The sequence below is a fragment of the Clytia hemisphaerica genome, unplaced genomic scaffold (genome assembly GCF_902728285.1).
Source record: "Clytia hemisphaerica strain Z4C2 unplaced genomic scaffold, Clytia hemisphaerica genome assembly, whole genome shotgun sequence".
Classification (NCBI taxonomy): Eukaryota; Metazoa; Cnidaria; class Hydrozoa; order Leptothecata; family Clytiidae; genus Clytia; species Clytia hemisphaerica.
Genome location: NW_027103587.1, coordinates 1340273 through 1364743, shown reverse-complemented (window position 1 = coordinate 1364743; position 24471 = coordinate 1340273). Strand labels below are relative to the sequence as shown.

The window sequence follows — 24471 nt, the reverse complement described above, 5'->3', positions numbered from 1 at the left end:
AATTTTTGTCATTTTCTCAGTGCCCAACTTTCAATTGTGTAAACAAACGGCCGACATTTTGTACCCAACCGGTGTCCAGTTTTCCGTTCAACGGTTGTGTACGACCAACATTGAGTCTTTTGATCAAGAAGTCTATGCTTTGTATGAACGCTTGCTGGATAGTGGTGCATTTGATGAATCATACTCATTTGCAAAACTTCACAGTCTACCGGAAAGTAACATCACTTTGCAGAAGGTTTGTTTCATTTAACCGTCTATAATTCGTCTAATACAGTAATATGGGTGTTATATGATAATACAATAATTGTTACGGGATAATATCAGTTTGATTACATTTTTGTCCGAATTACCTTAAGCGGATTTATTTTTTTTGCGTTTTTCGAGAATTTTCATATTTTCACGGAAAATTTTGGAGACCCTTGATTCGCAAATTCCACGCGAATTCTTTAAATTCTCGTCTCGCAAAAATTAATCCACGTGAAAATTAATCCACCTAATTCAGCTCCAAAAAGAGGAAAAATGGACTGTTTGGTTCTTTACATTTCAATTCTGAACGTTTTTTCCATGAACTCATTTCATCAAAATATCGCTTCCTGAAGGTTCTTTGTCGGTGCCCAAATGTGAAAAAACAGCCACAAGATGGATTCTATACTAAATTCATGAGAGATTTATTAAAGCTTGAATGCAACCAAATGAAATGTTAAGCCCATAAAGTCAACTAAAAATGTTGAAAATAAAATAGAATTGAAGATTTCCTTCAAAATAAACAATCCCAAAATAATCTTTTATTGAATTATGCCAAGAACTCATTCGGCGACTTTTATCGCAAAAGACGAATCTTTGTGTCGACCAACCAACTATCTCGTACTTTCGCTTTTCACTATATTCTTTTCTATCTTTCTACTCCAAAATATAATAATTTCACCTTTTAGCTTCGGCACGAACTGAAATTACTACGCAACAAGGAATGCTGGGTAGATTTGGAATCGCGTTGTAATTTTTGGAGATATGCACATCGCACGTTCACAGAAATGGATTGTCTTCCTGAACTTTCTGCTCAATTTTTCGAGGTAAAAATTTTTATGTTTTTTATGTTTTGATTTAGATTTGCTCTTTTTTCAATTTTCTTTAAAATTATTTTGTTTTGTTTTGAAAAGAATTCGAATGTCATTAGTTATTAAATATGATTGTCAATTACATTCGAAAAGACATAAAAGAAAAGAGAAAAAAAGAGCGAGCGAGCAAGTCAAGGCAGAAATTAAAATTGGGCTCTTCCAGAAAAAATCCGTTCATGGGGGGTGGAGGATATTATTTTTTTCATGAATTACCCCTGGACATTTTGATTTTTAACACCATGGACATGGGTTATACCCCTGGACAAACATTAAATCAACCCCGTGGACACAAAAAATTACCCCTGGACATTGCAATTGTTTGGTATTTTTTCAATACCCCTGGACAATTCATCCTCCACCCCCATGAACGGATTTTTTCTGGAAGAGCCCATTGCTTAAATGTAGATGGGTGTTTAATTTCAAAACAAAGGCCGAACGAAGTCTAAACCAGGCTCTATCAACAAAAACATTGCGAAAACGAAAGTAACACACGGACAGACAGACAAACAAACAAAGTGACATACAGAGTACGGCTATTAATATATAGACTAGACCACTAGACCTAATTTTTGTTTTATCTGTCGAAACATGAAGCACAATTCATTAAAACGAGGACTCTAGAAACGTGCTTAGTAGTTAAAAACCATAGCCAACTGATAATTTTGTCAAATAAAGCATTGATTATTTAAAGTGACAACATGAATTTAGTAAAAGATGTTATAAAAAACAGAGTATACATCATTCAGGCAAAATATTTTATGAAAAAAATAATTGAGTGCCCTTTTCAATACCGAGGAAAAATTTAGACCGAAAGTGAAATTTGCCACTCAATAAGTTTCTAAATTGACAAATACTAATCAAACCTGATTTATAGTTGGATTAAATGAAAAATACTGCAAAATGCCCCTTGACCGACATTCGAAAAAACAAGGGATAATGTAAATCTCCTTTCCAAGCCAAAGTGTTTTCACTTTCAAAACAGGCGAATTTAACCAGCGAATAAATGACAAAAAGTTTTACATGAATCAATTTTCACCACATACAGCAACATTCATTTGATCGACCAACATTCGAAAAAACAAAGGATCATACAAATCATCTTTCCAAACCATGATATTTCTTTTTTCTTTCAAAACAGGCGAACCTTTTGTCTTATAATCAGTGACCAAAAGTCTGACGCTTTGTGAAGTGTTAGTTCGCTGAACACCTGCTTTTAAAATGGATATTACCTCATAGTCGCCATACAATTCTGTCCAAGTGGTGACTAACCCGTCCAAATCCAAACCAGCATTGAAACACCATTGCAGTGAGTTTATAACTGTCGTGTAAAGGTCAATACCTGCACCTCCCAGAGTCAAAATTACATTTAATGTGGTATAATCATTCAAACATAAATGTTTAAGACGACCGAAAAATTCGATCTTTTTATAGTTAACATTTTTCACCAAATCTAGCACGACTTTCATTAGGTGCTTATTTGTTATTGGTAGCCTTGCAAATAAAAATTGTTGTTTCGGTACAAAGGCTTTTAAAAGTGAGCAAAAATAGCCTTCAGATATACTATTAGGAGCACGACCTCCATTACAATGTATTAAAATATTATAATGTTTTTCATTTTGCAGTTCTTCTAATGCATTTGCTTTCTTTTTCTCGTCATCTTTCCTCGCATAATAACTGTTGATAATGAGTAATTGGTAGTGCAGATATACGATAGTTTGTTTGATAGCCCCATTGCCTGAAGGGAGTCTTGATATAAATACAAGAAAATCACTAATCTCGATCATCGTCAACGCAGCCACTTCATTTTCCAAATATAACATAAGGTTATTTTCTTTTAGTTGAATCGATCTTTTTCTGAGATGTGAATACATCCAAACCTCTGTACATGGTATTCGCAGTAACTGTGAGGCGAGCTGGTATAGGTTTGTCGGGTCATAGTTTTCAACATTGTTCCAAAAGTTTCTAGACACTCCGATTGAGCTGAAGTCAAGAATCATGGTCACATTTCTTGTTTTCAAACAATAAGTCCTCTGTTTTTGACCAGCGGCTTCAATTAATAAAGTCGAATGAAACATCAACAAAGACAAGAAAAACATCATTCATTTCCCATATGTGTATGTATATACTTCGTCAATTTTCAATAAAACGAAATGTGATAGCAAAAAGCGTTTGGATGACCCAAATCCTCTTAATAAATCAAATCCAAGATCTGAAAAACAGGAACAATAATTTTATCTCATTCAATATTGGAGTCCACATTTAAATCGTCTATTCAGATTTTGATTCGAAGAAAGTCTGTTTTTATTCAGCTGAGAGAATAATCATAATCATATCAAAAAAAATCAAACTGAAAACAATGAAAGGTATGGAGCAAGATTCAATATGGACGTCAAAGAGATTTCAAGAGTCGGGTACACGTTTTTTTTATAAGGACATCCTAAATTTTTGAAGTCTTAGGATGTTTTTAACTTTTTGAGATTTAAGCCTTAAAATGTTCTTATAAACATTTTCTTATTTTCACCATTTTGTGAGTATTTTTGTCCGTTTTTCTAAGAAATTAGGTGTTTTAGAGTTCCCAAAGCCTTAAAATGTTCTAATATGCCAACGAAGCCTTATGTTCTTATATTGCTTGTTTTTATAAAAAAACGTATACACGTTTTTTTTTTTATAAGAATACACTTTATAAGAATGTCCATGATGAAAATGGCCAAAAAATTAAGAATAATGCTAAGAATATCACCATCATGGAATTTTGCTATTCAAGCAAAGAATGTCATTTTTAGAGCATTCTAAATTATAAATTGCCAATTACCCCCAAGTAATAAGAATTCTGTAAGAATATTTTAGGATGATTTTCCCAAAAAAGTTAAGAATATCTATGATGAAATGGATTTACACCATTCTTATAAAAAAAAAAGCGTGTATTATTTATTCTAGAAAACCTTATTCACATGGTTTGTTATCAACCAAAATGTAAATACACGTTTTTTTAAAGAAACTAGTTTTACCAAGCAGCCTCAAGGTTTCTTAAGCTTGGTTCCCACTGGGCAATAAGAAGCGATAGAAAGTGATAAAAAGTGAGGGAAAAAGTTTTTTTCTAACTTTTGGTGGAAACAAATGTTGTCGCTTTCTTGGCGCTTTTTATCCCTTTCTACCGCTTTCCATCGCCCAATTCGCCAGAATTGACGGTACATTTTTTGACAAATCTTGTCAAATCAGTTGAACTGATGCACTGTCGAACAAGTGATCACTTAGTTGTTCGACATACCAGTTGTTTGACAGTTATTAGTTCGACATCCATTTGTTCAACTGCCTTGTTCAACACGACTCTCTTTTGTCAAACAACTGGTTTGTCGAACAACTAAATAGATTTTCGAACAAGTGGAATATCGATCAACTGGGTTGTCTATCATTTTGGCACCCATTTGTTCGACAACCCACTTGTTTTACAATTTGACGAATTTTTTGAACAAGTGAGTCGTCGAACAAATGGGTTGTCGAAAACATGTCACGTATCACCATAATAAAAAAAAAACCACTAGAATTGTGTAAAACAAGCATGAAACAATTTAATCATTTTTAAATGTTGCGAAAAGACTTAATATCCCAAGATTTCAAAGAAAATTTTATTTGGAGTAATTTATCAGTGATGCTTTGCTATAACTTTATTTCTACTCAAAATTGTGTAATTCTATCAAGATACACAGTATTATTAAAAAAAAGAAAGGGATAATAACCAAGTAGATATTCCCAAAAGTTTGTAGTATATAGTTCCAATATGTACGACATTGTGTTGTGGAGTAGTCTCTAGTAGTCCTACAACCATATATTTTTAATAAAGAACCTTTTGCCTTGAGTGCTAGAAATTTAAGAGGTCTTATGTTTGAATGTCAATAAATATTTAGCTACCTGGGTTATCCCTATGATTACCATATTATGTAAACCATGAAAAAGAAAGGTTAAAAAAAAAAAAACTTTCTTCCTATGCTTTATACCTAACTCCTACGTTCACTTTTCCCGCGTGATACCGTCCCAGCCCTACTGGCGTGCCAATCTATCCTTTTACCTAAGTAAATGAAATTGTGACGGAATATTGTCGGACTTTTTAAACCAAATTTGATAGCCAATACTGATAATTTTGTCAAATAAAGCAAAAAAGCAGTGATTATTTAAAGCGACAACATGAATTCAATAAAAGATGTTATATAAAACTATATTTCGTTCATCGAGCGTATACATCATTCAGGCAGGCACCAATCACCAGATGATTGGTGCCTGAGCACCATGAAACTCGCTGAGTTTGAAACATAGATATTGTGTCAACTCTTTATTGCGGGCTTTTCCAGAAAAAAAATGAATATGGGGGATGGAGGATACAACGATTTTCAGTGATTTACCCCCCGGACAAATTGACTTTTGGCCCCCCGGACAACGGGTTTTACCTCCAGACAAGCATCGGTTGACCCCCACGGACAACCCAAACTACCCCCGGAGTGAGCAAATTTACCCCCCGGACAAAGCAAATTTGATGATTTTCGCTAACCCCCGGACAATATATCCTCAACCTCCCATGTACGGACATTTTTTGGAAGAACCAATTATAGTAACGCTCTATTTACTTATCAAGCACTCTACGAGGAGAAGATAAACACCCTCTACTACATCATTCAGGCAAAATATTTTATGAAAAAAATAATTGAGTGCCTTTTTCAATACCGAGGAAAAATTATGACCGAAAATGAAATCTCACACTCCAGATTTAAACCCAGCAGGCACACAACGTTGTTTCAACGTTCAAGTAACGTTTTATGGACGTTATGAGTGTCAAATGGACGTTGTTTTGACGTTGTGTACCGGCTGGGAATCGTCTATGTATTCAGGTTTGATTCGATGAAAGTCTGTTTCTGGACATGAAGAATACACGTAATTCGAACTTGATTGAGTAAATTTTACGTAATAAACCTACATTAAAGGAACTTGTTTTGGCAAGAACTAATTTCGGTGAGGAGCAAAAACTCCTTTTTATATTATACTTATTTTATAATTGCGCTTCCATGGTAACTTGATTGATCAATTATAAATAGAGAGACACAAAATCAGAGTGAATAAATCACGAAACAATTTTTAATAAAACTTGTTTCTATCTTCTTAAATTTGACCCTGTAAGAAGAAAACTCGAAATTTAGATCTTATCCATATGAAAGTTTAACAAGAATAAAAAGATTGATAAAGAAAAAAGGTTGGTCTTTGTAAGGGTCATAGTAGAGGGGCCAATCCTTAGGATCCGTGACATCTTTTATGCGACGCAACCGCGTGTAGTTAGTTCGAAAGTAGGAAGGTTTTTAAGACTCTTTGAGAGGGGGCCCGCGAATTAGGCCCGGCTAAAGTTTTTAAGACTAAAAACTGACGTTTACAGGCAAAACTGTAAGGGAAAAAAATGAGTCAAAAATTGACGGTTTTAAAAAGTCAAATCCGAAAGAAATGAATGGGACCATCGGAAAGAGCATGAAATTTTGAGAAAAAAAGTATACTACAACAAGTCTCTTACTTGAACACACAAAGAAATACGGCCACTTAAAGTTCAAAATTCTGTCAGACTCCGTACGGTTTGAACAAAATTTGACGTCAATCGTACTCTATCTGACAGAATTTCAAACTTTAGATGGCCGTATTTCTTTGCCGGCGTTAAATTAGGGCCGGTGTAAAAAGGGCCGATAAGGTAGATAAATTATATTGTAAAAATTATAATAATATTAATAAATATTATAAATTATATTAGAATGAATTCATCTTAGACAGTATATTCAACTTTTTCATTGTGATTTTTTTCAGGAGCAATCGCTACCATCAACACATGAGATGTTATCATTTGAAGAGCGTGTTCAACTTCTCAAGCTATCTATCAGATGGTTGAAATGTTGTCAAAATGTCGATGTACATAAAGTTTCCCAATTGGAAAGAACTATCTGGTTGTACAAAATCAAAGGAGTCAAGCAAATACAGCAGGTGATGAACCCTTAGTCCATTAATGGGTCATCCTATTCTATATCCATATACAGGGGGGTGGACGAACATTTCCAGGGGGAATCTGAGAAGAATTTCCAGGTGTTTGATGGAGGCTTCATTTTCCCAGAGGTTAAAAAGTTTTTCTAAAAAATTCCAGGTGCCTCTTTGCTTTAAGATATGAAAATAATTTTTCCAAAGGTTTCTTTACAAGTTTTGCCATTTTCCAGGGGTTATCCACACATTTTCAAGAAGCTTTTTTTGACTTGAAAAGGTCTTTGTATGAATTTTTAATGGAATAGCCCAACAGCCAATTCGATTGACTTCAAAATATGCCATTTTTGCCCTAATTGCCAATTATTTTGCATTCGATTGACAACAATTTGGCAATATGGCAAAATTCGAGTGCCATAAATGCCAAATAAAAAAGATGTGGTGAATCTGGCATTCTTGGCATTTTTGGAAGTTACCCCCACACTGCTCCATACAGTTTTTTCGCTCCAATTTTGCCACTTTTACCAAAGATTTTGAATTGAAGACCTTCCAATGAAAAGCAAAACAATGCCGATCGGCAATCTGATTGGTTAAAAAAACCGCCCGGGCGTATAAACACTTCGCGCTCTACAAACGCCAACAGAAAACTGCTGACGAAGCATCACAAAATCCATAACCAACTGATAATTTAGACCAATAAAGGATAAAAGCAAGTCCGAGAAAATTCATCAAGCCAAGATATTCAAAGCAAAAGATGAAAATTTTTGATTTAAAAACAGCATCACAAAACGGAAATCATAATGTCAGCGTAGCGATGTACAAATTTGCCATGAAGCTATGATCTTTTGACATTGAAATTGTGGATTTGGCAAAGTTGGTGAGTATGGCAAATTTTGAAGTCAATCGAATTGGCTGCAATATAACAGGCTTTCTGACAGTCCTTTATTGTTTTTGCTTTGTCCACCAACTTGTCTTGCTTAAAAGTGAACGAAACATTAGAAGGATAGGAGATTCGAACCGGTAACTCCTGGTTTGTGTTGGACCATGGATTTATCATAGAGACATTGGATAAACATCGAATGAAACGGTGGAGAGCGAAGTATTATTGTCTTTCCATTTTTTTAGAAAACAATCAATGCTCTAGTCTTGTCCGCAAAGGACAACTGTCATAGCGGCTCGAAGGACTCTGATTAATTTTTCAAAATACACTAATACACTATTGTCTAAAAATGTCCTTATCTTCTATATACTAAAAGTCTAATGTGAGTGAGCCGTGGGGGGGCCATTATGGATTTTTTTCCCAAGTTTCTTTTTAAATCGAGCTCCGAGCGGGAAAACAGTAGAGTGTTCTTTTTTCGAGGCGGAGTACGTTTCTTTTGAGACACGTCACCGGAAAACATGCCTACGGTTCCTTGCCGATCGGGAAACGTCGCCCGGTTCGGAAGCGTATCTCCGTTTTCGAAATTCTACTTTACTGGTAATTTTAGTAAAAGTAAATAAAACCAGATAGAAGCAAGAAGCTCTTTGGTTTTTTAATATTGATTGATTGATCTGGTCTCTCTGCTCTGGTCACTGGTGCCATCGTTTGTACATGGATAGGGAATGGTCTAATGGTCATGTTATCCTGTTTCTTGAATAGAGAACATTTTGTTATGGATTTGTACAGTTGTTCTTCAGAAATTATTATGGGGCTTATTGCAACCAACCATCTTAACAAAATGAACAAAGACCAAAGACCGACCAATGGAAACAATTGAGATGGCATATTTTTTGCTGCATGGTAATACATCCAAGTAATTTGGTAGTCTTTGTAGGCGGCAATCACAAATATGTTCATTTCCACGGCGGGACCGACCGACCGACCGACTCACTTTTTTTTAGATCGACCGACCGCCTCACTTTGGAGACCGACCGACCGCCTCACTTTGTAGACCGACCGACCGACCGCCTCACTTTGTAGACCGACTCACTTTTTAGACGACCGACCGCCTCACTTTGTAGACCGACCGACCGCCTAACTTTGTAGACCGACCGACCGCTTCACTTTGTAGACAGACCAACCGCTGCTTCACTTTGTAGAGCGACCGCCTCACTTTGTAGACCGACCGACCGCCTCACTTTGTAGACCGACCGACCGCCTCACTTTGTAGACCGACCGACCGCCTCACTTTGTAGACCGACCGACCGACTCACGTTTTAGACCGACCAACCGACTCACTTTTTTAGACCGACTGACCGACTCACGTTTTAGACCGACCGACCGACTCACTTTTTAGACCGACCGACCGACTCACTTTTTAGACCGACCGACTGACTCACGTTTTAGACCGACCGACCGACTCACATTTTAGACCGACCGACCGACTCACATTTTAGACCCAACGAGGACGCAAAATGAAGATATTTGTGATTGCCGCCTTATACGTTTCTCTTTGATACTTTACTTTGGTTGCGGGCTGTGCTGCGCAAGAAGAGCAGCAACAATGAATATTTGGTACGTACAATAGTGTACATTATCATTTTGAAACGTATGGTTGAATATCATTGACAATGACTATATATTAGACTTTTTCCTTATCACAATGTTGTTGTTTAACCAAGAACTCTAGAACAATGATAAGCAAAATTAAAAATACACTTTCACTTTATTTTCCATCATTTTTATTATGTTGTAAATAGGAAAAGGTTATAGTTATTGACACCATCATATCTAATTTCATTCAGATTTATACACATTAAATTTATCAATAGCACCTCTTCAATTAACACTAAACCTCATTATAAAAATATTGACATTATCCTATCTTCAATTTCTTTGGGTTCCTTTAATATTGAGCGGCTGATATTTTCATTTTTTACCGTACCAGTTTTTTGCCCTCCCTAAATTCATGTTTTCTGTCTAAATGATTTTGGCCTTCGAGCTTAGCTTCTTCCTTTTAAAGTATTCGGTTATTAATCATTATATGTCTATATAAAAAGTAAAATGGTTTTAATCGGGAGGGAAAAATTGGGAAAATAAACTTTTTCTAATTTTTGTTCCTTGTGTTTTGTTTATATCGGGAATCCGCCATTTTTCTTTAAATCCGTTCACATAGCAACGTGATAGACCGTATATTTTATAGCCCGGGCTTTTACGGAAGATAGCTAAGAAACTCAACAAGGCGATATCTCGAGATTGGAAAGGAGTTAAGAGATGTATGACCCCTCATTGGATCGGGAATTTAATAGAGAATAAGTTAGGAAAGGTAAGAGTGGGTATAAAGAGACTTTCGAAAATAAATATAATCGGGCATCTTTGGCCCGATGACGTCATCAGAACCTAATAAAAAATAGAATATCTAAAGTTTGAGAAGGATTTAAGCAATGGTTGACCCCTCATATTGTATCGGAAATCATCGAGAGAATCTTTTCGGTAAATGACAAATTGATTTCAGTCAAGCAAAACATTTATTACCCTTTCAATGACGTCATTTAGGACCCAAATGACGTCACAAAACATTAAATTTACGATTTTTCGAGTTTTGATTGGTCTTCTTTTTCTTGAGTGACAATTTTTGTTATTTGGGATTAAATCAGTCAAAAGTTTCCCCTTTACTTTACTATCCAAAGGGCTTTTGATGTGTTAAACAACACTCTACTCGGCGGGTGCGACGCCGGGTGACGGCTAGTACTATACTAAATGAGTTTATGAAAAATGTCTTTAACGCTAGCCCAGTAACATATGTTAAGGTTTCTAAAATTTGAACGCCACGGCTGGAAAACCTATCCACCTTCGATACAAAAAGGCTCGCGCTAAGTTTGACAAGCGTAGAAAACTCGGATTAGAGAAGACTCTACACTGCTATTTGTAAACGAAAAAAGTTCTGACGTCAATTTTATGAAAAAGTACTGCGACGTCACATAGTTTCAAATAAAAAGGTGTGGCATTTTTGTTACACGATTTCGAATTATTTTATATCAACACACGCAACAAAATCCAACATTGTTGTTTGATGATTAAACTTCGTCTAACATTATTTAAAAAGGTTTCAATGTTGGTTGCATTGCATATGCGCCGGTCTTAAGCTGTCCGCATGTGAAGCCAACAAACGGGTAAACCTTCAGTGCTCAATCGCAAAGCGCGAGCCTCTCCTTCACAACTAAGGCTTTTTCTTTCCTAGAAGCAACCCTCTCACCACCTCAGACACCTTTGGGCGTCTGCAACGACGGTTACCCTCGATAATTTTGACAGGGTCACTATGGCATTTCATTGAACACAAACTTCCGTTATCTTAAAAAGACATATCATCGAGGCTTACAGACACAAATTTTTGACTAATGTAGAAAGTTTAGAAGTATAATTTTTATTATTGTAATCGGCATTTTAAGCCGAAACAATGTCAGGAATTAACCCACATTATAGTATTTTAAAGGCTTTTGATGTGCAAGCAAAACCGTTAACCGGCGTTTGCGACGACGGGAACCGTCTAGTCTTTTACTATTTGTACTTTTTCTAGCCAAAAGTTTGAAAATAAATGCTATAATTAATACCTAGCGGATGCATTTATGAAATCTTGTGTGAGAAAAACATCACAAAAAACATCTAAGTAAAATCAAAAAAAATGCTTATAACAACACGATATTTTCAGTCAAGGATATCTGTCCAAAGTTTCTCTGAGAAGAGCTGAGATTGAAGTATATTAGACGTGAGCCTCGTAGCTCCACTGTGATATGAAAATCTTTTGGTGGCACGTTGTGGCACGATGGCTTTTTGAGCTTGAAGTTTGAAAATTTCCGATGTCAATATTCAATTTCTTATACATAGAATGTTTTTGCATCTTTCTCACATCTTAAAAAGTCATAACATATCACTATCAATTAAATATTTGAGTTTGACTCTCGGAGGAATACTACTTAAAGTCTCATTTGGGAAAAATGTGGATGGAAAGTTGTCTGATTGTAATGCTTGGAGATTGAAATTTTATTGTTCAAAAGTTTAAGATCCATAAATGTTAGGGTACTTTACGCACCGATGATTATTTTAGGGGTATTCGGTTTCAAAACTCTTTGAATTAAATGCTTTTGCACATAGCATGTTTGAATCTTAATCATGGCTTAATTTTCTAAAGAACCGGATAGAAAATATATTATAGCGGAGTCTCTATAAATCGAACACGCACCCAAATTCGTTCGAGTTAAGGAAATTGAAGGGACCAGAATTATCATTCGAGTTAAGGATAATTTGAGTTGTAGAGGTTTGGATTATGGAAACCCCACTGTATATCATTTCATCAAATTTTAATTTTTTATCATTCTCTTCAGACTGGACAACCTTTACCAACGATCATATTGGATGAATGGAAGTCAGACACCATATTTAGTTTCCAAGGTAACATTGATCGCAAATGTAGTGACGTCAGTTATGTAAAGAATCTACCGGTAACCGAACTCGTTCAAAATGAAGAAATGGATCGATTGTTTGTGAACGAAAAAGAATCTTTGGAGAATAGCGGTGAATTTGTGTTGAAAGATGTCAAAGTAATTTTTCTTTTTTGATACCCATTTGACAGTATACTTTTCCATTTCTCGAGAATCAACTTTCGCGAACGTGTTTTGCGAATCATATGAAATGTACTTCTTTTATACCCACCAACGTAAGAGGTGTTCAAAATTAAATTATTCCTCAACAAAGGAACGTTCGTTCGTTCGTTCGTTTAAAAGGTAAATTTTAAGGAAAATCATAATATTTAATAATTCGTTCGTTCGTTCGTTCGTTCGTTCGTTCGTTCGTTCGTTCGTTCGTTCGTTCGTTCGTTCGTTCGTTTCCGTATACAAGATTACGTCATGGATATCTAACAATCTTCGTTTTGTAGGAAGAGAAGGCTTTCGATTGGCTGGTTGGCAATCTTTTGGATGACCTTCATATAACGGAAGCACGAAAAGTGACAAATTATTTTCAAAAGACCACAACTGATCTTGAAATTGTATTGGTAAGAATACCACATTGGACTCTTCTAGAAAATTTTTGTACATGATGCGTGGAGGATATATTGGATATTTTGTCCGGGGGTTGTAAAAAATCTGCAAAATTTGCCTTGCTTTAGGGGCAGCCTTGCTCTGATTTGGGGTGATTATAAATGTAAATAAATATATCCTCCACCTCTCCCCATATTCAATTTTTTCTGGAATTGCCCATTGTACGTATTCGAAAACATTGACATTTGTCCAGAAACTTGACTTTCGTCTATGCACTCTTGTCGAGATAAATCGACAGCATTTCAGGCCTTGTTTTCAGATGAAATAATTATTTCAAATGACATTTACACTTGAAATATGTTTTTCTCAAAAGACCATTTTCAATTTTGATATAAATCTGAAAACGCTTTCAAACATTTATGTCTGACGACGTTGCATTAATTTGGAAACAATAATTGAAGACGAGGTTCGCAATTATTTTATGCATTTCGAGAACCAGCGTAAACAAGGTGTAGCGCATGGCTAGAATAATGGTTTAACAAAGCAAAAAAATCAAACGGTGCTGTCCATTGGCTGAACCCTCGGTTTAGCGAACGAAGAAAACATAGGAAAAAGACCGTTGGCTTTGATCTTCTGTTTAAGGTAGACTTTTAAATGAATCAATGTGTTTGCTTCTTTTGTTTTCTTTTTTTGGTTTTCGGCTAAATGCACCCAGACTAGTTTATTCGAACCCAACCCCCTTTAAACAAACAAAATTGTTAGCAGATGATTTTCATTTGCGACAATTAATATAATTGTGTATTTTTAGACTGCTATCCAACTCGCACAAGGTCAAATTGCCGTCGAACGATGTAGTGACACTATCAAATCAATACTAGCTGGTACTACAAGCCGTCACATTTCGGTGTCCGGCATCTTAGAAAGAAGCGGTAGTTTCTCCAGACCAGAAAGTTTGACAAAACATATACGGACTTCGGGTGCTTCCGATGTTATGGTTGATTTTGTGTTTATTGAAGAAGTTCAGAACGCGTTGGAAAAATTAACGCTTCGTGTGACACATGGGAAAAGATGTTGTCAGCAGGTTTTGATATGTTTCAAAATAGCAAATGTGAGTGTGTATTGGTGATTTGAAAAATTTCATTGATTATACAGTGCGAATTTCTAATGTAATAAATCTCAAATATTATTTTAAACTATTTCAAACAATTCGTACTGTTCGAGTATCATCACCGGTACAGCACGGCTCTGATGTGTCGCGAGCACAGAGTACAATGTCTGGTAAGCGCTTTGATTTCCCTATCTAGGGGTAGGAAACTATCCCAGAATAGGGCCCGGTCCGATGATATCGGAGGGTCAGCTTCTCTTCTCTCTTCTCTTCAAACACTTCAAAGACATAAAAGTCAGTCTGGTTTAAAAATTAAAATGGTAGTGGTATTATAATAAGACAGTAGGGTTCAGACCACAGATATCACCCAGCTGGCACACAACGTTGTTTCAACGTTTATCTAACGTTCAGGACGTCCATTTAACGTTAGATTAACGTCGAAACAACGTTGTATGCCAGCTGGTCATATTTTTTACACATTAGATATAGGCTAACTCCTAACAGCTTTCCCGTGGAAGTGAGTCCAGTTTTGGAGTCGACTACTCCGCCATGCTGTTTCTCAATTTATCTGAGATTTTCGAACCTTCGCATTTCAAAATAATCGAATCGTATTGTTGACGACCAGAATTGAAAACAAGATGGCGGACAAGCTCTAAATCTGGACACGCTTAGAAAACTTCTAATTCTGTGAATTACTCTCGGGTACCTAATAGCCGGGGGGGGGGTTGGAAAAAATCTCAAAACTTAATAAGCGGGGGGGTTGGAATAAAAATGTCCTTGGTGAAAAATTTTTGAAAAGGAGGCTAATACAGCTAAATTAGGACAAAAAAGAGAACTATCAAAAACATTTTCCCAAAAAATTAATAAGCGGGGGGGTTGGAATAAGAATATCCTGGGTGGAAAATTTTCGAAAAATTAATTAGCGGGGGGGGGGACGGCTATTAATTACCCGAGAGTAGACTATTGCTCCACAATAAAGTCTTTTTATATCATGTTTTCAGATATTATCACGAAGTTACGAAGAGATCGTATCAGACGACCGAATGAATGTTTTGAAAAGCGTTTTCGAATCACCTTTCGATCAACGAAGACAACTAGCCAAACAATTCATCAAAGCATTCGATCTCTCTATTGATGAGGTCATTTCTTTGGTTTTGTGTTTATTTTGTACCTAAAAAATTCGACTGGAATTGGGCTATTCCAGAAAAGATTTGCACCCCCTTTGTCGAGGAGGTCGACCCCCCTGGATTTTTGTCCTTTTTTGGATCACCCTATATTGTCGACCTCTATTTACTGACCGCCCTGAATTTTCGCACTTGAAAAACCAGACCACTCTGGACTATTTTCCCGACCACCCTGTATGTCACTCCTCCTCAACATAAGGGGTACATACTATTATTGAAATAACCTATTCGGCCTCTTTCCTTATGCGGAAACTCCTTTTATTCATATGGATTAACTCAAAATTTCATTGGGTTTTTGTTGGAGACTCTATATCTACAACAAGGGAAAAATTCAAATGGATCGAACTAGATTGTCCCATTCTACATTTCATTCGGCAAATTGACCAACTGATTTAAATTTTTGTTTTAGGTTTCTACTTTTATTGCGGATACTGTTATTTCGTGGACGCGCATTATATGTGGCGAAGGTAAACAAAGAACGTTATAATAACGTCCATCTAACAGGGGGGGGGGTCGGTAGTAAAATGGTAGTAAAAGTTTTTGGGACAATTTGTCATGGAGACCACCTATTTTGCTTTTCGGACTGATTTTACAAAAAAAGCTAAAAAATGATTATTTCTGTGACATATTTTTCACTTTGTGCAAAAAATTCATGTTTTGCCCTTAGAATTAAAGTCTTTTTTATATTGACAAAAAATCTCGAGAATTTTTTGTTTGCAGCAAACAAATTTCCAACAGAAAATTTTTCCAAGTTATAAAAATTTTCAGATTTTTTCAGAAAAGTCATCCAAAAAATTAAAAGAATTACAAAAATAGCTAAAATTTGCTAATTTTGCCAGTTTTAACTACCCAGGTAGTACAATTTTTTCAACATTTAACACAAAGATACCACCCATTTTTGATTAACTACCCTGGGTAGTAAAAGTTTTTTTCGATTTTTCGTCACACCACCACCGTAGTAAACGTCATTATGTCTGAGATTTTACTACCGACCCCCCCCCTGCATGTAATGTTCATAAAGTTCATATAACGTTAGATGAACGTTCGAAGAACGTTAGGTGGCTGCTTAATCTCCAAGCAGATTCTGATCCTTCGCGCATGGCACGCATTCACTCTAAAGGCCATTGCTCCGTATGAAGATCTGCCCAGGTTGGCGTACAGATCGTCACATTCGCCATATCCCTCTCTCCGATGAGAACGTAGTATGCGCAGAAAAGATGATCTGTTATGATATTAGTGGCTGCTTGGCATTCCTATGCTTTCAAAAGCAGAACTCAGTGGTTTGCGTGATTGCGCCCCGTTGGCTATTAAACTTAGAAACATCTTTTTCTCCGAATACCCGTCAAAACACACGTCTCCGTTTAAGGTTTAAAACAGCTTTTGAAAATATTTTAAATCCACGCTTTTTTTATAAGAACCAGTAAATTTAGGCTCAGGCATGGTTATTCTTAATTCGTTCTTAGGTTTTGACTAATTTTCAGCCTCGTGTTTTTATAAAAATTTTCTTATAAAGAAGAACTTTTAAGGTAAAATTGTTACTCTTTATATTGAATTCTCTAACTTTTTTTAAACAGAGGAGCTTATTTTGGAAGCTGTCACCTTAGTAACAGTTGAGGAAAGTCGCGTCCCTACCAACGAAGATATTTTATCCTTGGTACAGCTTGCAGAAAATACCTCGTTGCTAGGAACAATGCTGCTAGAGGAAGCAGTCAACATCTCTAATGAAGTCACCTCCACCTCAAAGATTGGAAGTACGGAAAAATGTTCCTAAGTCAGATAATATAGCTTTGAAGGGGGGGGGGGTCCCAAAGAAGCAATTTATGGACTCCAAAGATTTTTTTTGCACTTTTCCAAGGAGTTTCATTTATGTTTTTTTTCAATGGGTTTCCCTCCACCGGTATGGATTTTTAACTTATTTTCAACATAAGGATTTTTTTATGCAAAATGTATTTCCATTTTGGTATTTACCATCCTATTCTCTTTAGAGCTCTCATACCAAGTAGAACTTCTCGTGTACGCCCATTACTGTTTCACCATTACGTGTGATATGGAGGGAATAGCCGGTGTTCTTCGCACCACACAACATTGTACCAAGAGGCTAGCCAAACGAAATCAATACAGTCTGATGGTGAGATTGTTGACGGGGATTGGTCGTTTCCGTGAAATGTTCTACGTTATCGAAACGCTGTACAATCAACACCATTTTGAAGTTCTCTGTCGTAAAGGGAAAGGTGACGTCAAGGTGAGCGGATTACCTGATTTAAAGGTTTTGTTTTTAAATAAGAGTGATATCGTTTGCTTACTCATCAATTTTAATTTACAAGTTTTTCCACATTGAATTGGCACAGATGTGGTGCAATATTGGTCAGAAAGAGGAAAAAAGCACAATATAACAATAGAGAGACACTGTTCTGATCTGGAAAATGTGTCTGATATGAAACGTAAAAATAAAACTTTCAAGTTTCGCGAACGTTAGTTTGGCAGATTTTTGAACTTTTTGATCAAAATTTACGGGAAAAAACTTGTGCGATTTAAAAAAAATAATTTCTTTTCACGGGGATAACTTTCTCGAATAGCTAAGGAATGCGAATGGAAAATCCTTTCAAATTTTTTTTCTTCGATCGTATCATTTTTATTGTCAATTGAAAAAAAACAACATTATAAAATGGAATCATGAAAAGTGAATGGTTTAGACTCTTCGTTGCCACCATTAGCGATAGCAACTGAAAAATTATTTTCGTGGATTCTCTACCATCAAGCATGATTCCATTGTCAATTGCCGATTTTTTGCACAAAGATGCTGATTTTAGCAATGCCCAAAATCTGGCCGATTCGGATTTTTGAGAAAAAATTTTTCCGGCCGAAAAGGGCGGAATTATGCCGGAAATCGCCGCTTCTGCAGATTTTCATTGAACTTTTTCCTAATATTTCTTTGTGTTTTTTTTCTTCACGCAAAGACATTATTGATAATAGCAATTCCCACCATCAAGCATTATTCAATTGTCAATAAAACTGATCGTTCTTTTTTCACGATCTTTTCCATTATCCGATTATTTCCATAAACTCGAACAATTCTTCCGGTGGCTTGATGACATTCTTAGGCTATTCTGCCTCTCTATAACTCGAATGTTTTCCAATATTATACTTCCCTACTTGCTCTAACTTCATTCATCAGGTAGGTTCAATCATCGTTCCGGCTTGTTATAAAAGAGTCATTTTCTCTTCTTAATAGGAGAACCAATTGAAAATGGCTTTGTTAGACTTCATGAAACGTTATCATCCAGAAGATGTAGAAAACCTGAACATGATCTCCGTTGGTTTCGGAATGTATCGCGAAGCGGCCGAACATCTAGAAAAACAAGGTCGTAAAGAAATTGAAAGAATCAAACATGATTTAAAATCAGGTGAGCGTTCACGTAATAACTTGAGTGCTAAGTTAGAAATGTCCTCTGTTTTGACAAAAAAAAAACCTTCATTTTTGTGGAAATGATACTAAAGTCTGTCTCGATATAATTTGCAGCCGAGACAAAAAAGGCTATAAATAACTTTTAATAAAATTCCAATTAGATAGCGGTTTTGTACTCGTTGAAAAGACAAACAGGAGTGGCATTTTATCATAAAGAAAAAAACTCAAAAAAGATCAGAAAATGAAGAAGAAGAAAATTAACTTCTTCAATAATTCTATCAAAAGTTACAGCCTTTTTTGTCTGTGCTGCAAATTATATTGAGAAAGACTTTAATAAAATATTTTGAATATTCAGAATTTGTGTGGTGATAGTCAAATTCCTAATTATTTTGTCTCTTGAGATTCTATAAGACATCTCCATTAGGTATTTGAACTTCGAGGTTACTCTAGTTTGTGGAACTTTGATGGGTATATTAGGCTTCTCCAGAAAAAAAGTATGGGGTTTTAAGGTTTGGAACATCTGGGGGGTATATAGGCATAACAAAGGCTGCATATCCAGGGGGTTACTCAATAGGTGTGGTGACTCTTGTAAATATCCAGGGGGTTACTCAATAGGTGTGGTGACTCTTGTAAATATCCAGGGGGTCGCATTGTGTGTTTCAATAAAAATGTTGAACATGTTCAAGTTGTATCCAGTAGTAGAGGTTTAAGCTATAGTTTGAAAGAACGAGTCAAGATTCAATACTAAACCAGTTTTACACAAATTATATAGATCTTAAAGGAACATTAAAGTAGTACGCAAACTACGTGTCATTAAAGAAAATGATTAAAATCATGTGCCCAAAACAAACTTATAAAACAATTGAAACAATCAAAATCAGCTATATTTGTTTTGATTTTGTCCCGCTCCCGCTGCATACGGTTTGTTTTCAAATTTCGTCAGTACTTTTATGTCCCTTTAAAATTGGACGTTAAATAATATCCTCATCAACCCCTATATACAACTTTTTCTGGAAGAGCCCATTATTCTTCAGTCATGAGTTATTATTGTCTTTTTTAAGGTGCATCAAAAGAGGTGTCTAACACACTGGAAGAAATACGAAAAACTTTTTCATATGCTGCTGAAAATTATTCCAAAGTAAGTACTATAATAATGATATTGTGCATCAGAAAGTGAAAATGTTTGTGCTCAAGTGGCCTAGGGTCCACTTAAGGCTTTCGGGTGGACTGGGATGGCGCGACTCAAGCGGCCCGGATCAATATGGCACCCATCACTCTTTTTACTTTGCCTTTGCACAACATAAAACCGTCAGTTAGATTTTATTTGTTTTTGGAAGGTAGAAAATGGACAGGGCAAAGTTCTTACATGTTTTTTTTTTCTATGCTAAACATAGCTCATTTGTTTAAGAACAATTGAATGCTTTGCATAGTGCGAGCCTGATATAGGCGCAAATACTTGTATTTGAAAACAGGTTATTAAAAATCTGTTATTCATGCTGGTTTCTCATCTCTTAATTATAATTTTCATCTTCTACTACAGTAAAATACTTCTTATGTTTTGAAAAAAATTTTCGTAAGCATATCACTAAGCATAATCTGAGGCTGAAAATAAAATTTTGCTAAGCATATTGAGCTTCGACCCGATTTCCCCGTATGCCTATAAAAAAAAGAGTATATTGGCAGGGCCGCTGGCTTGAGGACTGAAGTGAGGGGGCCAAATATTGGAGTAAATTGGCGTAGGGTAACGGAGCTATTTTAGGACGCATTTCGAGTCTTTTTGAAAATAATTTATTGAAAAGTAACTGAAAGTTTTCAGAATAGGCTTTCTCGGCAAAAAAAAAGTGAGGGGGTCATGGCCGCCCCTGCCCCGATGACGGGGACCATGATTTGAAAGTTCTCACGAGTTATAACAAAATAATCGATTTCCGTTTTCAGGAGGAATGTCTTTATCTTGAGCAGAGCTGTACAAGACTGGCTCATCTAGCAAAGCTGCAAATCCAACTTCTCCCTTCTGGTGTGCAAGTTTTAGGGCTAACCAAACTTCAAACACAAGAATTTTTAAATACACATCAAGATTTCGTTGAGGTACTGTTTTAGCATAAATCAGATCCTGGGGTGGGGAGTACTTACTAGGCAAATGGAGGGTAAGGTATGTGCCGCCCTTAAGGGTACCTTTTTGGATTTCCAAAGTCCCGCTAAATGGATTTCCAAAGTCCCGCTAAGGGTAGGGAAAATCAGAAAATCAAATCTCAGTCGCACTAAGGGTCGGAGAAATAGGAAATTTCAACTTTTTATCCCCGGAAAGATCAAAATTTGGTCAAAATTGGTCAAATTTGTCTCGATAAGGGTTGTAAAATTCACATTCATTCCTTCGTTTTCTAAGGGTAAGGGTCCAATGGTCGAAAGTCGGGTGGCACCCCCCCCCCCCCCAATCAGATACCCCCACCTATCAAAGCTAACCTTGCAAGGAAATTCAATGATTCAAATAATTGCTTGAAATTTTATCCTACCACAACTTTTTCAATTTTTTTAGGATTTATGCCAATGATACAAAAGTGCCTTTACCCCAAAAATATTTCCACATTAATAACCAGAGACCTCGAGTTTATATACGAGCTTGCTAACTTTGCCATAGATTTGTTATGGTTCAACTCGAACTATAATGAATTATTATTTCAGCATTATAGGCGAAAATAGAAAAAAATGTAGTGTTTCCGGGATGCGGGTGAAGGAAAAAAGCTCTCATGCAGCCGGCCGGAAAAAAATCTTTTTTGCTACTTTTTGATAACTTAAGATCATTGAAATAGAACTTCAAATATTTTTATGTACAAACAGTATGAAGTAAGCCCTGAATACTAATGTATCAACTACTAACGAACAAAAATTGATTTACAGGCAGGAATATCTAACCAAACGACGTTTAATAGCTTGGACTGTCAACTTGAATTTTTTATGATGAACCATGTAGATGAACCCATAGTCTGTGGACGGGTCAGAATTTTTTTTTTCACCCGGCTGGTTTCCGGAAACACAACATTTTTTATTTTCGCCCAATAATCAAATAATTCATCCAGCTAAACCGCGATATTTGATTTTTCGTTCAGGCACTTGTCGTAGCGGATTGTTACGACTTTCGTGATCCAGCTATATGGAGCGAACCTATCTATCGAATGGTGGTGATAAAAGGGAATTTCAATTATTTGGATCAATTTCAATCTTTTTTTCAATTGAATTCTACAATTATTGGCAATGTTGCTTTAAGGTGAACTTATTTCCTGTCATCTAGGTTGTCATTGTAAGACTCTATACCAATTACCTTAAGAGAAGAAATTTTGGCGAATGGGCCCATTTGCCAATTTTGATGCAATAAAGATTCTAAATTTGGCGAGAATAATTTTGGCGAACGACCAATTTTGTTCAATATTTTGGCTGAAGCGTTTTTAGGAAAAATAGAGACTAAATTGAAAGAAAATTTAATTTGGCGAGAATTTATTTTGGCGAATGACCTATAAATTTAAATTTGGCGAAAAGAAATTTTGGCGAATTTGGCGAAATTTCCAGACAATTCGCCAAATTCGCCAAAGTTTTTTTCCGCCAAAATTTCTTCCCTTAAGGTAAGTCAGTAACAATTACTAGAGATGAAGCTCTTTGATGGGTAAAGAAGCCAATTATTTCCCATCCGAAACCCGTGACCCGCATGGCTTTCACGCAAACACATATGGGCCTATTCTGAGCCTTATTGGACTATTTTTGAACTTTTGGATCTTTAGATCCTAAGGTCCTAAGTGTTAAGTCCAGTATTAAAACTCAGAGTTTAAAACTTCCTGGGGAATTTCCCTTTTTTCCCCAAATATCATGACCTTGATTGTAGTGCCTAGTGAAAACAAAAAACGTGCTAGATACTATCTATCTTGCTTGGAAGAGCTTAAACATTTCACTCAAAATCATATGGCTGAAGATTTCATATCTTTTCTTTTTCTTTAGATTCAGATCAGACCGGGCGAACCAATCTCCGAACAATATGAAGAAACTACTGACCAGATTACGAGATGTGCGTTCCAAATTGAAAATCGCACGAGAACTTAATTTCACTGATGTTGAAAATAAACTACTAGAAGGGTCATCTGGAGTTTATCTTCGAGATAATACATTTTGAATCAAGAGTTTAACACATCTGCAGTAGGTTTTACCAAATTTTACAATTGTTCGATATTGCTGGTGATATAAAAAATGATTAAGACCAATTTAACTAAATTAAAGACTAATGATCAATAGCATGCCGCAGTGATTCTAAAAATAGGCTGCGTTTAGACCAGCCTGGCATTTGTAATTGCTTGCAGTATTCTTTTGAATTCTATCGTTCCGCGCAATTGTTCGGTTTGTCAAATGCCTAATGATGCCAGCGTGTTGGCTTTTCGTCGGCATTTGAAATGCCATTTTGAGCAAAGGAATCCCCTTTTCTGGCATTTCAAATCAAACAAAGGAACCAAAACAAAGAGAAAAAATGACATTTTTGATTTTTTAAAGTATTTGCACGTTTTTTATTCAGTTCTTTCTATAGATTGTAAAATTTGCAAGATTTGCCATAGCCTAGCCCTACGGCAAAAAGTTTCAGTCTTAATGACTGCAGTTTTTGAGAAATTCCATTCTTTTCATTGTTTGATCTGTCAAAGTTGAACTTGAGGGAATCACCTTTTCAGTAATGACTCTAAAAAGACGATTCCTTAAATGCCATGACAGAAAATACAATGGAAAAGCTATTAAAATCGAATCCCTCATGAGCAAATGCCAAATTACAAATGGCAGTTGGTCTAAACGCAGCCATAGACATCAAAATTACTGTTTTTCCGAGTTTTAATCCCACCATCCTTTGCATTAATTGCTATTGAAAGTCAATTAGATTTATTGACAATACAAATATAATAACTTGCACGCATTACGAATCAAGATGAAAAGGTTTGTGGGATTGAATTTCGGTCAAATGTTAAAAGTAATAATAATGACGTTTGTTTAGTGATGTGCTATTTTCAATGACTTTTAGAAATTTAAACATTCTATACAGTATGTGGCCCCCAAAACGGCGATCAAATTTGAAATTTCTCTCAAATCTAGAGGAAAAGAGATTTTACAAAAATCTTTGCTGCATGAAAACCTTTAACATCTCTACTTTATTTCCTGGAAGTTCTTTTTCAAAATTTTCAATTTCAACAATATTTTTCAATCGCTTAAAGATAGGTAGCTTTTTTCTAATGGCCCCCAAAACGGAGGTTTGAAATTTTAGCGATTTCTCGAGATATCTTTAAGATATGAATACAAAATTTTGACCATAGTTTTGAAATATGATTTGGAGGGTTTTGGGCATAAATCTATTTGATAAAATTTTTACATTATACACTTGGTTGTCAAAATGCAGGTTTGGGGCCCCCAAAACGGAGGTGTAGTTAAAATCAAATTATTAAGCCCACTGGTAATAGGGGGAAAAACTATGAACATATTTGTGTTTTCCCTTAAATTTAAGACCCGATGGATGTAAAATTTATGATTTTTATAAAATATTTCAAGATTTTTGATATTGCAAAGTCCAAACTGAAAATTTAGAAATTTTCAAAATGACAATTTTGATTTAACAACGTTTTAATCAAGTTTTTGAAAACAAATCTCTTTTGAAAATAATTCCATTCATGTATGGAATAAGCTGGTGAAAATTTT

General features: G+C 35.8%; 1 protein-coding gene across 1 annotated transcript in view; it reads left to right on the top strand.

The window, feature by feature from the left end:
• Window positions 1-23200, top strand: part of LOC136801446 (spatacsin-like) — a 60596-nt gene extending 37396 nt beyond the window's left edge. The window contains exons 31-45 of the mRNA XM_067058086.1: window positions 21-235; window positions 933-1070; window positions 6948-7121; window positions 12414-12629; window positions 12965-13081; window positions 13876-14175; window positions 15174-15311; window positions 15766-15823; window positions 16931-17107; window positions 17342-17598; window positions 18589-18760; window positions 19824-19900; window positions 20698-20847; window positions 21867-22024; window positions 22747-23200. Of these exons, the coding sequence (XP_066914187.1) occupies window positions 21-235; window positions 933-1070; window positions 6948-7121; window positions 12414-12629; window positions 12965-13081; window positions 13876-14175; window positions 15174-15311; window positions 15766-15823; window positions 16931-17107; window positions 17342-17598; window positions 18589-18760; window positions 19824-19900; window positions 20698-20847; window positions 21867-22024; window positions 22747-22918 (2519 nt within the window). The 3' untranslated portion in view covers window positions 22919-23200. The remainder of the gene's footprint in view (window positions 1-20; window positions 236-932; window positions 1071-6947; window positions 7122-12413; window positions 12630-12964; window positions 13082-13875; window positions 14176-15173; window positions 15312-15765; window positions 15824-16930; window positions 17108-17341; window positions 17599-18588; window positions 18761-19823; window positions 19901-20697; window positions 20848-21866; window positions 22025-22746) is intronic.
• Window positions 23201-24471: the final 1271 nt, after the last annotated feature.